The sequence below is a fragment of the Anas acuta genome, chromosome 5 (assembly GCF_963932015.1).
Source record: "Anas acuta chromosome 5, bAnaAcu1.1, whole genome shotgun sequence".
Classification (NCBI taxonomy): Eukaryota; Metazoa; Chordata; class Aves; order Anseriformes; family Anatidae; genus Anas; species Anas acuta.
The window spans coordinates 52,550,107-52,564,841 of record NC_088983.1 but is presented as its reverse complement, the minus strand read 5'-3'; the positions used below and the strand labels follow the sequence as shown (position 1 = coordinate 52,564,841).

The window sequence follows — 14,735 nt, the reverse complement described above, 5'->3', positions numbered from 1 at the left end:
TGACAAAGGAGGACAGCAGTCAGTAAGACAGTCCTACTCGCATATCCACGGTCCTCCTGTTGCTGAAGCCAAGGCTGCGCACACTGGAGTACTGTGCAAGCACTGCTCAGAAGGGAGAAAAGGACCTAGTAATAAAATGACATCTTCCACACACGCTTCTGACAAAGCAGATATATTAGCCACAGCCGCAAGCAATAAAGAGCCACTCAGTCGTGTTCCTTCCTAGCTGATCAGGGGAGAACATCTCCTGTACAGAAACAGCGCGTATGTTTACACACCAGTGCATGAAGTGACCACCAGTGAATGAAGTCACAGAATCACAGAATTGTCTAGGCTGGAAGAGACCTCAAGATCATCGAGTCCAACCTCTGACCTAACACTAACAAGTCCTCCACTAAACCATATCACTAAGTTCAACATCTAAGTCACCACCACACTGTGCTTCACTGACGCTTCCTCTCACGGCCAATCTCAACAGCAAACATCTCTTTTCTCCCTTCCTTCTGCGTCTAAATTTCTTTTACTCCCACAGCTATTAATAATTTAACTCTGCTGCGTGCTGGGGAACTGGTTTGCATGTAAAACCATACAAGAGAAAACTGCACCAAATGTTATCTGGAAAGCGAGCAGATAGAGCGTGCCCTTTTCTTTTGTCTCATTTTCTACACCCAGCGTGGCTACAGCCATAGGGACTGGTGCAACGACCATCACTGAACCTGGTAGGCCTCCAGGAAATGTTGGTTGCCCAAATGTGCTCTTACCACTGCAAGCCTGGAAAGTAACTTCTTGTTTCACAGGGAAGAGAAAAGCACATCTGAACCTGACCTTAAATGACTACTGTGAAGACTTCTTCCTGACACAGGGTCACTGGGAGATCACCCCACGGGCATTCTGCCCAGCCAGCTGGCTAACCCAAAGATAACAGCAAAATTAGCTGCAAGTGGTTACCCAGCCAGAGGAGCTACCACCAAAACATACAGCAACAGCAAAATAAGTTATTTGTTCAGAAGAAACCCTAAAAGAGGACAAACAACAAGAATTTTCAGACTGAGTTTAACTTCTGCATAGAGCTATCTGCAGCTATGTTGGGATCCTGACACCCTTCATTTCTTCCCCTTTCTGCCTCTTCTGTCAGTCATTCTGACAGAGTGGGAAGCTGGTGATGCAAACGAGACAAGCTCAGGAGAGACAGCAGAATATCTTGCTCCCCTGCAAGTTTTGCCTCACGAACCATCACCAGATGTCACAGAAGTCTAGAATAACCACTGCGATCTTATCTGGCGAGTGCCACATCCCCGCGCATCCCACGGCTGCCAAGGAATGGCAGATCCTGATGCTCTGCAGGACTCTCATGGCTGAGGGAAGAAGTGCATTATCTCCCCTCTGTGAAGATCGTACCTGGGCCTGCAGGGCAGCACACGGGCGCGAGGCGTTTCTACGTGTGCGGTCTGCTGCTTGTGCCGTACCAAAGGAATTCCCTCAGAGCTCCTAACAGCAGAGCTGTAATGACCAGAACACACCAGACCCCCCGGGCTGCAGCCTATTTACAGAGCTGCAGCTATTCCCACAAAGGCATGGTCTCAAAGCCTAGGCTGTAATGGGGCGCCCACACTGTGTACGAAGTGAGTTTTTTTTTCCCCACTGTTCAAATCCAAGGCAAAGACAAAAGACCACCAGCTTATACAGGGGAAAAAAAATGCTCCCACTACCTCTCCCCAGATTATCCTACTGTACAAACACCGCACTGTTTTGCCGTGAGCTTTTTAAGTATTGATTCTTTGCTTACCAAAATCTCTTAATGTGAATAAAACTAAAAGCATATCCTGGCTCAAGAAAATCAAAATATGATCATCATTTTAAAGGTCCTTACTTGCTCGTGCTACACCTCTGTGACAATCAATACAGGAAACGCACTGTAAGTTCTATTACTGCTGGCAGACGCCAAACAAACAAGATAAAAACTAACAGTCACTAACCAGTGACCACCATCACTAGCTGATATTTTGTCACTGCCATCACTCAGAGTCACATTTCAAAGATGGACTGCCTTGAGAAGGACGGACCTACTTCAGTCAGGCTCTTCTTTGTACATGTGAGGATGTGGAAAAATGCAGAGACTCTTGCAGGTTTGGGAAACAATGAGGTGACGCTTACTACTAGCATGGGGGGGGGTGATGGGCATATAATAATATGCACAGGAGCAGTGCAGAGAAAGGCTACACCACATAAAGCTGTGGAGAGAAGGATTCGAAATTTGTAAGCAAGACAACATGCAAGAGAACCATTGATGGGACGCAAAAAAGGACATGGGGAGGTTTGGTCAGAGCAGGCTAGGGGGCGTGTCTTACAAGCAGCATTGAGAGGAATCTGGCAAGTATTAGAAGATGAAAATTCAAAACAAATATTAAAAGATGCACAAGAGAGTTTTTGGAACAGCAGACAGAGCAAGCATTGGCTCTGCTGGGGAAACGGGAGGTTTCACCATTAATATTAATATTAAACATATGCTATATTGAAAAAAGAAAACAGTGCTTTTAACCTTAGTGTGACTTCATTATAAAGCTTCTCCCTGATGGAACATGCACTTGGTTTGGCTGTGAAAGAACCGAGAAGACTGAAAACTCCAGGACTTAAGTGGTCCCCCAGCATATATATCTTTTGTACATAAACCATCCACCTTGCACATGCCAAACTAGTTAGCATTCGCTGGCTTGCTGGCAGTTCTGCAGCCTGAAGATAGTAATGAAGCAGGTTTGTTGGCATTTGAAACAAACAGTCACTATCAGCCACCATCTGAACACCACGCTCCAGCTGGGTACAATCCCACTGAGGTTCATATTTTGCCCACCATAGGATACTTACATTTTCTCTGAAGATAAAAGCCAGGATTGCAGCTGAGAGCTCCGCCAGGAAGATTAACAAAATAAACATGAAGAACTACAGGAGAGAAGATAGAGGAAAAAAAGAGACATACCATTAATGTGCATGCAAAAGGCATTAGGAACACAAAGTTTGCAAGTCACCAAAGACATGGAAAATATAACTGAGGAAATTTATTTTCCTACCAATTAAAAAACAAAACAAAACAAAACAACAACAACAAAGAAACAAACACACAAACAAAACTACGAGACTATAACCTGGGGCAGTCGTAGCCCCTCCTCTGATCATATCACAGGACATGGGAGCTCACAGCACGTTTTGGCTTGTTCTAATGGGTACAGCAGATAAGGCTTATCTGCTAAGGATCCTTATCATCCCCTGATAAATCTGCACCAGGTTAAAACAGGAAAGCCTATTTTAATAGAAAAAGTTACGTGATTGTGTAGATGCTCATATAGGGTTAAGCTGTCCTGACACAGTGGGGGGAGTTGATGCAGGTAGCCCATCACACACACACACCTACACACACAGCCCTGCTCACCACAACATAAACAGCTGTCCTGTAACATAACCACTGCTCATTTTGTGTGGAAGAAGGCAGTTACTGAAATAGTTACACCTATGACCAAAAAATGGACCCTTTTGGAGCATTCTCTATTTCAGGAGAAAATCAGCCTTGGTTAACAGCCTCCCCATCCACACAATGGGGTTGCACTGAGTTAGGTGCATCAGTCACTCAGTTGCTGTTCTCCTGTTACCAGGCCAGAGTGATTCACTGTGCCTTCCTCACGCACCCCACAGAAGTAAATCAGACCTATGAGGCCTCATCCCCACAGAGACTGATGCTGTGCTGGGAGGGAAGCATCCCCAGGACCTTTTTTGCCAAGATCCCTCAGGTGCTGCAGAGTTTCCTGCCCAGGATGAACACTGGGACCTCCTGCCTGGAGGCAGCACAGAAAGCTGGCCCACAACTTGAAGTACAACTTCTGATTTTTCTTTTTTTTTTTTTTTTAATTTTTTTCCTGTATAAGAAGGCTATTGAAGGTCCTTCTGAAACAGAAGGAAGGCAGATGGGGCCAGAAGTACTATTAAGATCCCCAAGCAATGATTTATAAACGATGTCTGGAATGCTGTGCACCATGTATTTTGGTAATGGAGAGAAAATTCAGACCACCTAATTGAAACATGAAAATGTTCTTTTGGTGTCAATTATCAGAGCTGTAAGTGATTTTTCCCCACTGGAAAAATGCACACATTACCCTGTCCCATTTGTCTTCCTGCCTCTGCAATGGAAACAAAAGAAAAGGTTCCCAGGCTCAAATGACAAACAAGACGAGTCAGATGGACAGGGACTTCAGCTGCTAACAGAACACCATGGCTTGATTTGCTGAACTAGTTAACTATAATTTATTCTTTCTGCTAGAGTTTTACGTGTGGCTTCTTTTTTTTTCCTGCTCAGAGACTGTTTTGTTTTTAATTTCACCATAGGAGGGCAAAGAACAAGTGATGAGGATGAACCACGCTTTGCAAATCCACATCATCACCCATCAAGGGATCTCAGCATAGTCACTAAGAGGTCTAAGGTGGTGATCAAGTGATTAATCCCATCACCTTGCTAATTGCATTTCATTTACTGATTACTAGGAGACACACATTCACCCAAGCTCCAGCACAGGTCTGTGCAGAAGTGGAAGCAGCCAATTCCCAGATTCTGTCTGATAAGCTTCATTATCATTCCCAAACTGATTTACACTTACATTGTGTAGTCTGCATTACCATTACAGATTTGAAATAGTTATTGTAGAAAAAACATGAGCAGCCATTAGGGCTGATGAGAAAAAGGAGATGGATCATCAGTGTTTCAGAACTTGCTCTCATTCTGCATTTTAAGGAAGGGCTAAATCTGCTTATTATGTTTTGCCTCCCAGAATTAAATTAAGCAATTACTGATGGATGAGAGCACTAAACAACCACTTGGTCAGTGCAGTGTATGGGACACTGCAGCCTCACATTCAAATTCAGGTGCTGAGACCCTGAATACAGGTACCCTCTTCATCCAAGGTGAGGGCCTGAACATCCTTGGAAGTGCTGTCTCCCATTTTGGTCAAAAACCTCACCTCAGCTCCTGGTGATGCCTCTACATTTGTCAGAAATTTCTACAAATCAGCATTTCACATTTGTTTTTCACAACACATCTGCCTTTCCAGTTTCAGCAATGCTGTTCTGGAAAGAGCTGCCACTGTCCTTTAATCTAAAGGACATATTTTCATGCTGAAAAGTTTTAGGGACTACTGCATCTATTTTATAAGAGTGCAAAACAGGACATTTGCACTCACAACTAAGCCAAATCAAGCTAACACAGACTTCTCTTGTTGCAGACTTGAATGCAATTGTGCCAAAATGAAAAAATATATTTATATTTGCACACTGTTTTTTGTACATTCATCAGCATTCTGGATTCTGATTTTTATGGTGTTCTTTTGCAGCCATAGGGTCTTTAGGACAATCCAGAATTCACTCAATCTTCAGTTTAGAGCACAATGCTTGTTGCTTTGTGAGTCAGGTTCAAATGCTGGGAAATCTAGAAACACTTCACCACCTTGTGGTTAAGGCAGCATGCTAGGCTCCACTGTGATTTTTCAGTGGTGGTGGTGGTGGGGTGTTGTTTTTTCCTCAAAAGACAAGCAGCTTAAGGTAAAATAAATGGCCTTGCAAATACAGAAGCCAGAACTTAGAGAACATGCATGTGTGCATCTGTCTCGTCCCTTCTATCCTCTATTTACATTTAGACTGAAAGCTTCAGATATACATTATGCATCACTGTGAAATCTCACTTGAGCAGCTCTGGCTCATCAATTCTTTAACAACTTTGTAAGCGGACTTGATTTGATCAGGCAACTTCTCCCCAAGCACCACCTCTGAAGCCTAACACTCTCAGTTCTGCCACGGTATTTCCAGTCTCGCTGGCATACGCTCGTGAATGGTTTGCCTTTCCGACGCCTGAAACTTACTCCCATCAGACTTCTGCTTTCACAGATCTTTCACGCTTTTTAAGGTCAGCTGGTGTGGTCCCAAAAAAGCAGAAATGAGCAAAATATTTCTCCTTGTGCAGGTCTTTGTGCAAGTGCTTTGCTGCTACTGGACACGGGATGGCAGGTTACAAGAGTTGACTTCGACACCAGAAGCCCTGCTCAGGCTGGAATGCCAATTCCTCATCCAGTGATTATTTTTAGAGTTCCTGCTAGTCCCAGGCATTACTTCCAGCCCACATATTTCTCACATCCCAAGTATAAAATAAAAACATAAATAAATAAATAAAGCAGCAGGGCTCGGAATTACTTCTATGAGTCAGAAAAGTAATAACCACAAAATTGAGTTTACTGGAATATAACTAAAACACCTGGAGGAACACTCAAACTGTGGTGTAACGCTACTGACTTCAGCGATGCTAAGTCAGGAAAGAGCATGGCTCAGAAGCCCCTTTTCTAGCCAGATTCCTCAATCTGTATGCAGCTTACGTGGTCCAAACTGAAAATACTTTTTTCCCGTTCATTTTCAATCAGTATTTCTCATACTTAAATATATTCAATACTTAAACATAACTGCTAGTTTTTAATCTGATTGGGACAGGCTCTGGAGTAACGTCAGGCTCATTGGGCCTGACTCTTCACATTTTATGAGATTCCTTTAGGCAGATTTCCCTGACTTCACAGGTGATATATTTAGTTTTCTGATTTACTTCTGAGATGAGTTACCACGGATCAAACCCACAATGGCTTCTGGAGAAAGGCTCTCGTGTGCAGGTCATGAATTCAAAGGGTGGGTGAGCAAAATGCCAGAAAGAATTAATCTCAGTGGAGCCAGGCTGACCTCGAAGAAAAAAAAATGTTTCTCTTTTTTAAAAAAGTGGACTTTCCTATTCTGTTAAGAGACAAGCCTGTTTCACACTGTGAAGCAGCTGTGCAAGATACAATCATAACAAAACACTGTAAGAGGGAGACTTAAACAAACAAATAAAAACAAACCAACAGACTCAGAGGGAGAAACAAAAGGTCACATTTGACAAAAGTGAGAAATAAAACTATAGAGCTTTGTGTTTTGACACATAATTGGCAATGTCTTCAGCTCAGAGATAACGGCTGGAAACCGTGTAGTATCAGAATTTATGGCAGAGGTCAAAAAAGACTTATTTTAGTGGCTAGCTCTTTGTAAATATTACCTGAGGACCACATGGGCTGAAATTTAACCCTATCATTCAAGGGGAAAATTGCTTGAAAATAACAAATGTGGTTCATTTTAGGAGCAAAGTAGATGCTCCCAGACTCCGCACCCACTGGACTCAAGCCTGGTGCAGGGAAGCAGCAAATTCTCTGCCTCACTAGTAAAAGTGCCCTAAGTCTATTTAATATCTAAGGCAATAACAGCTACAATAATGGACATCCATTCATGCATTTATCACAGCATCATCTATTCAATGAAAAAGTCACCCCCGTTCCTGGGAAACACCAAAAGGCCAGCAGAAGGTGCAAGGGCACTTACAAAAAGCAGGAGGCATTTGTTCTCACGGATGGCGCCGCAGCAGCCGAGGAAACCCAGCAGGAAGAGCATCGCTCCCATGGCCAGCATGATGTACGCTCCGGTGAAGAGCAGAGGGTTGGCAGCCACTATCTCTCGAAAACCTGTTGGATCCACAATGACCCAGATCCCAACTCCCAGCAGGCACGCTCCTCCCAGCTGTCATGGAACAACGAGAAGGGAGAGAGGGAGACAGGTCAACATAAGCAACTGCTGCGGGAAGACTGGGTTCAGTAGTATCTTTTGATCAGAGGTGTCCTGGAGAATCTGTGTTTCTCTGTGACACACGTTATCTGCTGAGCAGGTGATTGCTGACATGGTGCTCCTACTGTCTCTAACTCATTAAATGAAACATTTGCAGTAAAAGCACATTTCTTTCTCGACACTTCACTCTACCGACTGTCGATTCCCTGCCTAATCCTGAAAGATTGCATCTCAGGTTGCTGCCACGTCTGCAGGGGACAGACCAGTGAAGCAGCACATGAGAACCTTCCCCGACACAGGGGACGCCTTGCCCCCACTCTGGGCAGGGTGGCTGGGTGCTCCCACCCTTATTGCCAAAGGCAGCAGCAACACGGGTCACCAAAAACAACTCTACATGTGGTAGGATAATGGCTGTTTCCTAGTCAAAACCTCTTCTGCCGTTCAAGGTTAGACCACGTACACCACTAGTTACAGCTTTTCCACTGGTTTCCCTTGCCAAGGACGGACATAACTCAGACAACAGTGACTGCTGTGCTGCCTTGCTGAATGCCTGAGCATCTTTGGCTGTCATAAAAAAAAAAAAAACCTTGGTGGTTGCTAGTGCAAAGCTGAGGGCATCTTCTGGCAACTTTACCAAATTACAGTGTGTTCTGCTGGGGAGTAGCAAGCTGCTGGAAACACGAGGATGCAGGACAGAAAGTTGATTCCAAATACTTACGAATATAAAGAAATTGAAAAGAAACATCAGGTACTTCATGCAGCTCAGACAGTCTCCCTCCATGGTCTTCAGGCTGCTTGATCCAATTCTTCCTGCAAAACACCAGAGTTCCCTTAGCACACTGAATGACACAGGATAATTTCCATTTGTATTCCCCCCAGACCCTGTGGAGCTCATTGTACAGAAGGGCTTATTTCTTAGCTGAACACGGTACCATAGCACAGGTTAATAAAAGATAAAGTTCACTGCTAATTCCCTTTGCATTCTTCCAGGTGTAGAGGAGAATGCAGATGGGAAGAGGAAGGTTGCAACAGAAGAAAGAGCAGAAAAATGTTTCAGGGGAAACATTTAGATGGTTAGAGGAGCTGGGCTGGGAAGCTTTTAATCACAGGGGGAAAAAAAAAGTCATTTTTGCATCTTGATATGCCTGCATTAGACCACAAACTGCTTAGGACAGTACTTGTAATGGAAGAGCAGCAACACATTTTCACTAGGTGAGGCAACATTAGAAGAAAGTTTCTGCCCCCAAAAGCTTGCTGTTAAATGAATTGACTGTGTCTCCCAATATGCAATTATATCACCAAGCACCCTACAGGGACAGACAAACGAATACATAAAATAGTAAAACTTTCACTGAAACAGAAGCTAATGCAGTCACTGCACCTTGCACAGATGGATGCTCACATATGCAAACACAGAGGCACAATTTTGCTAAGCTCTCTAGAGAAGCCCTGCCAAAGCCTGCATGCTTCTTAACCTATCTCTTCCCCCTTGGCCACAACAAATGCCTTTCCCAAAACAGACCTACACCCAATTATATGATGTTAGCAAAGTATACTCAATCCACTCGAAAGAATAAACCAGAAATTATCCAAGGTTTTCACCAGCTCAGAAACAAAACTCTTCCTTCATTGCTCTGTTAATCCACAAAATGAAGGAGTGCTGTCAAGCCCCGTGCGGTCCTTCCCTCTGCAGCCACGCTCTGCTTTAGCCAAGAGGCTGAGAAAACCCAGGGCAGGCAGCGCTCCCAGCCAGGGGCTGCTGAGGTGAACAGCCAGATCCGTAGTGTGTCTGTGTTTGCCAGACTTCTTTGATTTACTTTAAAAATCAAAACAGTTCTTTCCTAGTGGCAAAACGGGGAGAGGCATGAGTGGTGTGATGTAGGAGCTCCTGTACCCAACTGTTCTGCCCAGAGAGACTCACAGCTGCTGCTGTGAGCACAGGAGGTGGAATGGGGTGCAGAGCTCTTCCGTGGGCCTGAAGGAGATGCCCACAGCTTCCTGAGGGTGTTTAAAGCCATGTCTGCCAATCTTACAGAGAGAGGAGATCCAGAGGAACAGAAGGGAAAGGAGCTGGGGAGGGAATTTTTCATTTTAATGTGAAAGGTGAACCTCCAAGTTTCACTGACCCATGAACTTGGAAGCTATGGTAGAGAGGGTACGAGAAGATGGACAAATGAAGAGAGTATCGGTACTTGAAGAGCCCCAGAATAGGGGCTAAGATGTTCCCATCATCACACACAAAAAGTTATGCCCCAGTGGAACAAAGGATAGCGAAATCCCACTCTGTCAGCCACTGCCTGAAAGTTCTCAGAGAAGCTTCTGAGTCCTGCTGCCTTGAGCACCCACCCACACGACCTATGTCATAGTTGTCCTAGGCAAAAAAAAAGGATAAAAAGGAAACCAGTTCAGCTGTACTGTGCCGCTTTGCATCAGGCACCCTCATCTCACTGCACTGGCACCCACAGGAAAAACAGGCCAAGAAGCAGCAACTCCTGAGTCCAGCCATGTCCTGCTGCTTTACAGTGTAGATAAATCACATTCCTGTCTTATTTTACCTTCCGTGTTGGGGTCTGCTTCCTCTGCAAGATGAGCAGGCTTCCTTGAACAGCTCTGATTCACCCTAGCTGAGCACAGGCCTCCTCTTCTTTTGAAAGACAAACCTAAGCTACAATTCCTTGCATTACTCCTTCACATGCAGCTACTCGGTATGTTAAAATGTTTTCTAGGCGTGAGCTGGGAAGGGAGACAGACTCTAAATCTACTGAGCAGTCAGGTCCTGAAAACATCACTGCCAGGGCTGGCAGGGTCATGCAGCCTCAGTGACCTGGGAGCAGCAGAAACAAATACACCCTCAGCTTTGACAAGTGAGGGCTCCCCTGTTTGCCTGGCCCAGAAATTGTTGCAGTGGTGCTGCTGGGTTCAGATTTGTGATTTCTAAAATCACCATGCTTCACACAGCAAAACAAAGAAGTGCAACCCAGCTCACCGTGCTGTGCTTCAAGCCGGGAACACTCCTAGTGGGCTCACAAATCCCGCAAGCCGTCCAGCTCAGGATGTGCAAATGAAGTGTGTCACCGGTGACAGCACGAGGACTGGGCTGGGAAGCCTGGAATAGAGCTTCTCAGAGATTCACATCATAAGAGCTGCACACAAACGTTCAAAAAAATGCCAACCCACTGATCTGATCTGAGAACTGGGAGCCCTGAGTGTCTTTGTCGGTACTGGAACTTACAGCTCGGAGAGATCCACACGGAGCAGCAGGATGAACCCCTTCCAATTTCGTCTGAGCACACAGATCCCCAAACAGCACATGAAAGCTCACCATCTGGATCCTTTGACTGCGCCGATTAAAACAGGGCAGATCAATCTGAGGTCGTGATATGACCTCTTACACAGCACTTAAAACTCTTCCAAGTCAGAGCTCAGCCACTTCAGCGTATCTGAAATGCGTTCCCATCTAGTTTGTACAAGTAGTAGTGCTCCAGACTTGGAAGGGCATATAACGAATGCTATTTACAAACAATACAAGCAAAATGCAAATAATGTTCCTTACAAACAATGTCATTACTAAACCATTTGTGGCAACTGCTGCCTTACTAATTAGCTGAAAATATCTCCGATCACAGGCTGCAAGGAAAAAATAACTAACATGGAAGGACAATCCTGACCTACAGAGCTGCTTTTTCCTTCCACTTTTAATCCATACAAACAAAAGGCAAATTTTTTTGTTACTCTTACTGCACACTGATGCAAGTGAGATAAAATCTGAACGCATACGTCTTAATCTACCCTTTAAAAATATCATCTCTCCCCTCCTCCAGGCCTCAAATTTGTGACAGATTAAGTTCTCCTCTGCAGGAGACATTTAATGCTAAGCAAACATTAACAGTCAGAACTGCAGAAGACAGCGGCTGACAGATGCTTTCCCTGGCTTGTCCCATCTCAGACCTGTGAGACATATGAGATGCATTTGTTTTTGTCTGAAATGTAGCTATAAATGTTCCACTTTCTCTTAGGCAGCTTATTCAACATTTTCCCCCTAATATGAATTTTATCCGGCAAAGTGATGGGGAGGCTAAAAACCCCAGCAGTGTAGCCAGGAAACACGCCCCAGCTGCTCTAATCAGTTAGGAATAAAATCTAATTTTTCAAGGCAATGCATTTTTTTGTCCTACAACCACCATTTATTTCCTTCCTTCTGACATTCATTTTTGCACGCCTTGAAGCTACCTTGAACTTCTCTTATCTCAAGGCAGCTGCTCAACCATTCTCCTGAAAACCGCTTACGTGTTTTTCCCTGCTACCACTGAAATTTCCCTCTGCCCCCAAACCCCTTTCACACTGGACTGAAACTTGCAGTTTCCCTTCAAGTGCTCTTCCACCTTTGCCTTGGCAATGAAATCACAGAAAAATGTAGGTTGGCTAGGACCTCTGGATGTCATTGAGTACAACACCCACTGCCTCCAACCTGGGCCAGTTCCAGGGCTCGTTCCAACTTCAAAGTTAAAGCAGGCTGCTCAGGGTCACATTTTGTTAAGTTTTGAGTATCTCCCAGGGCTGAGATATCCCAGTCTCCACGGCACCTTTTCCAAGGTTTCACCACCCTCACTGAGAAAATATTTTTCACAACAGCTGTTCAAAAAGCATCCAAGTTACCTTGTGGCAAAAAGAACAAGAGCATTCCTCCGATGTGGCAGTCTACCATAACTCTCAGAAGCACCTTATCATCACCAGTATAAATTCTTGCCTCTTCCATACTGTTACTACTCCTACCCTCTACAAAGACAAGTGTGTGAACCATTTTCCACATACAATTCAGACATTGTGCACTTGCTTGATGGCTCATCAGAGTCTCACGGTTTCTGCAACTGGATAGAAATCACAGCATAACCAAGACTGGAAGAGACCTCTAGAGGTCACCTTGTCCAACCCTCACACAAAACACTTTTTCAATCTCTTGTCTTCTATCACATTGTCCATATATTTCTTCTTCTCACATAAGTATCTCCTTGCCTTCATCATACACGATGACCTTGTCCACTGAACTGATCCCACTGCTTACTTGAAGACCTGAGAACCAGCCCTGCTGCACCTCCTACAAAATATGAGCCAGTGGCTTGAAGAGCAAACGCTGCTAACCCACACTTACTCTCATATTTACACGTAGCACAACCAAGTAAAAGCAGAAGATATATTTGAAGTTCTCCCCACCAACACAGCACACACCCCTTGGCTTGAAGGTATGGGGACTTGGCTCAGGCTGCTTCCCTTCCTTCACAGAGGCAAGCAGTTCTACGTTCAGTATCTGCAAGCAGTACCTAGCTTCTTTTTAAACCAAAGCAGTGGAGTCTGCTAACAGAACTTATATAGTAGATGGTGCCTTCCAGAAAACCCTCTCAGAGTATGACTTCCACACAGTCTGCCCCTCTAGAGAGAACAGAGATAGGGGCAGACTTAATTGGGAGACTGAAGAGGGATCACTTGGTGAAGTACACCACACAGGTGACATGACAGCAGATGAGCTGTGCACTTCTTACCCCACTCCTGCACACCACAGCTACATCTAACCAGCCCTGGCAGAGACACAGAGAAATGCAGAAAAGATCTGAAACGCAGAAAGAAAGAACCACAAACAAGGTTCACCTTTGGAAATCTTGGGACTTGTAGCAGAGTGTCTTTTCTAGTCTTTAATCGTCTGTGTGTCCCATATATCTCTTTGTTGCCAAGCTTGTCCTGTAAGAGAAAAACATGCAATTACTGCAGAAGTGAATAAAATACAACTTTGTTAAATACACAATTTATTAAAACAAACCATCCTGATGAATATGCTTGGTCTAATTTCCACCTTAATTTAGCGTACATTAGCACTAATGAAGAGGTTTTAATACCCAGTGAGGGATCTGATTCCTCAGAATCGCTTTAACAACATTTGGGGTGTTTTAAATGCCCACAGACCACATGTAAATCTATAGTCCCATTGCATACGCACCTCATACCACAACAGTGCTAGATTAATAGCAGCTGCACCTTCAATATTTTATAGGAGGTTTAGACAAACTTTAATCTGCTGTGACTTTACAGCCCATTTACTGGGAAAATGGAAAAGGCAGAGGAATGGAGATGGAATGTGTCTTTGGGAGGTGCAGCACAGCCGTAAGGAGTGACGGCCTGAGACGCTGGGCGCTTCCCCTCGTCCTCCCTGCCATCTCTCACGTGAACTCGAGCAAACTATTTCCTCTCCCTCTGCCTCATTTCCACTGCCTGTGGAGCAGCGAGAGAGGAGCCACGAAGCCGCAGCACCACCTGCCCGAAGCCTCAGAGATAAACTGGTGCCGGCAGAGGGCCCTGGGTGCAGACCGATGCTGCCCTTGAGTGAACAGCAACAATTTCCTCAGATGTACCCTTTTAATTTCTGCCTGCACAGTGCTAATGGCAGCCTTCACCTAAGATGAGGTGAGACCACAGATCAGCACACAGAGGGTCCGATGTTCATGTAGGGTTGCTGTGCTCTGCAAGAGAGTAATTCATCCTCCTCACATCGTTTTTGAATGCTCGCAGATAATCTGAAGCCCCTGCTTAGCTGTGAGCCATCAGATAGGTCACCTGGGTCTCGCCCTGCTCCCTCACGGAAGAAGCGTGCCAGAATTTCAGCGTGATTTCTGGGTAGGGTGTATTTAACATCTGTTTTCCACAAACATTTGTGAATGCGCCTTTGAAAATTGCCTCCCATTAAGACTTCTGTGAGCAAAAGTCTATCGTTTGTTGTTGGCAGGAAGCGAACAAAGAGTTTCAAGGTGGCTGAAGCTAGTACAACATAAAACATTTAATGAATATTCATAGAGCTTTTGTTTTGCTTTAATCCCTCTTATTTTATGTCCTTTGTCACATCACGGTGGACCTACATCTCTGAATGACGGGCAGGGATGGCTCTCCCTGGGAAACCTGCAGGGTGCAAACACCCTCAGCCAACTGCCCCATTTCCACTGCCAAGTCCTTCGGGTACCAGCTGAGCATCCCCTTCATGATGCCGTGTGGGAAGGCAGCCCCAAATCCACACCGCATTCAGGCTGGTG

General features: G+C 44.8%; 1 protein-coding gene across 11 annotated transcripts in view; it reads right to left on the bottom strand.

Annotated features, from left to right (window-relative positions):
* The window catches only part of TSPAN18 (tetraspanin 18), a 118,009-nt gene that overhangs the window by 9,937 nt on the left and 93,337 nt on the right, over nucleotides 1-14,735 (bottom strand). For all 11 annotated transcript variants that reach the window (XM_068684727.1, XM_068684729.1, XM_068684725.1 and 8 more), the window contains 4 exons: nucleotides 13,306-13,395; nucleotides 8,381-8,472; nucleotides 7,423-7,617; nucleotides 2,863-2,937 (listed from right to left, as the gene is read on the bottom strand). In XM_068684727.1, coding sequence (XP_068540828.1) covers nucleotides 2,863-2,937; nucleotides 7,423-7,617; nucleotides 8,381-8,443 — 333 coding nt within the window. In that variant the 5' untranslated portion in view covers nucleotides 8,444-8,472; nucleotides 13,306-13,395. The remainder of the gene's footprint in view (nucleotides 1-2,862; nucleotides 2,938-7,422; nucleotides 7,618-8,380; nucleotides 8,473-13,305; nucleotides 13,396-14,735) is intronic.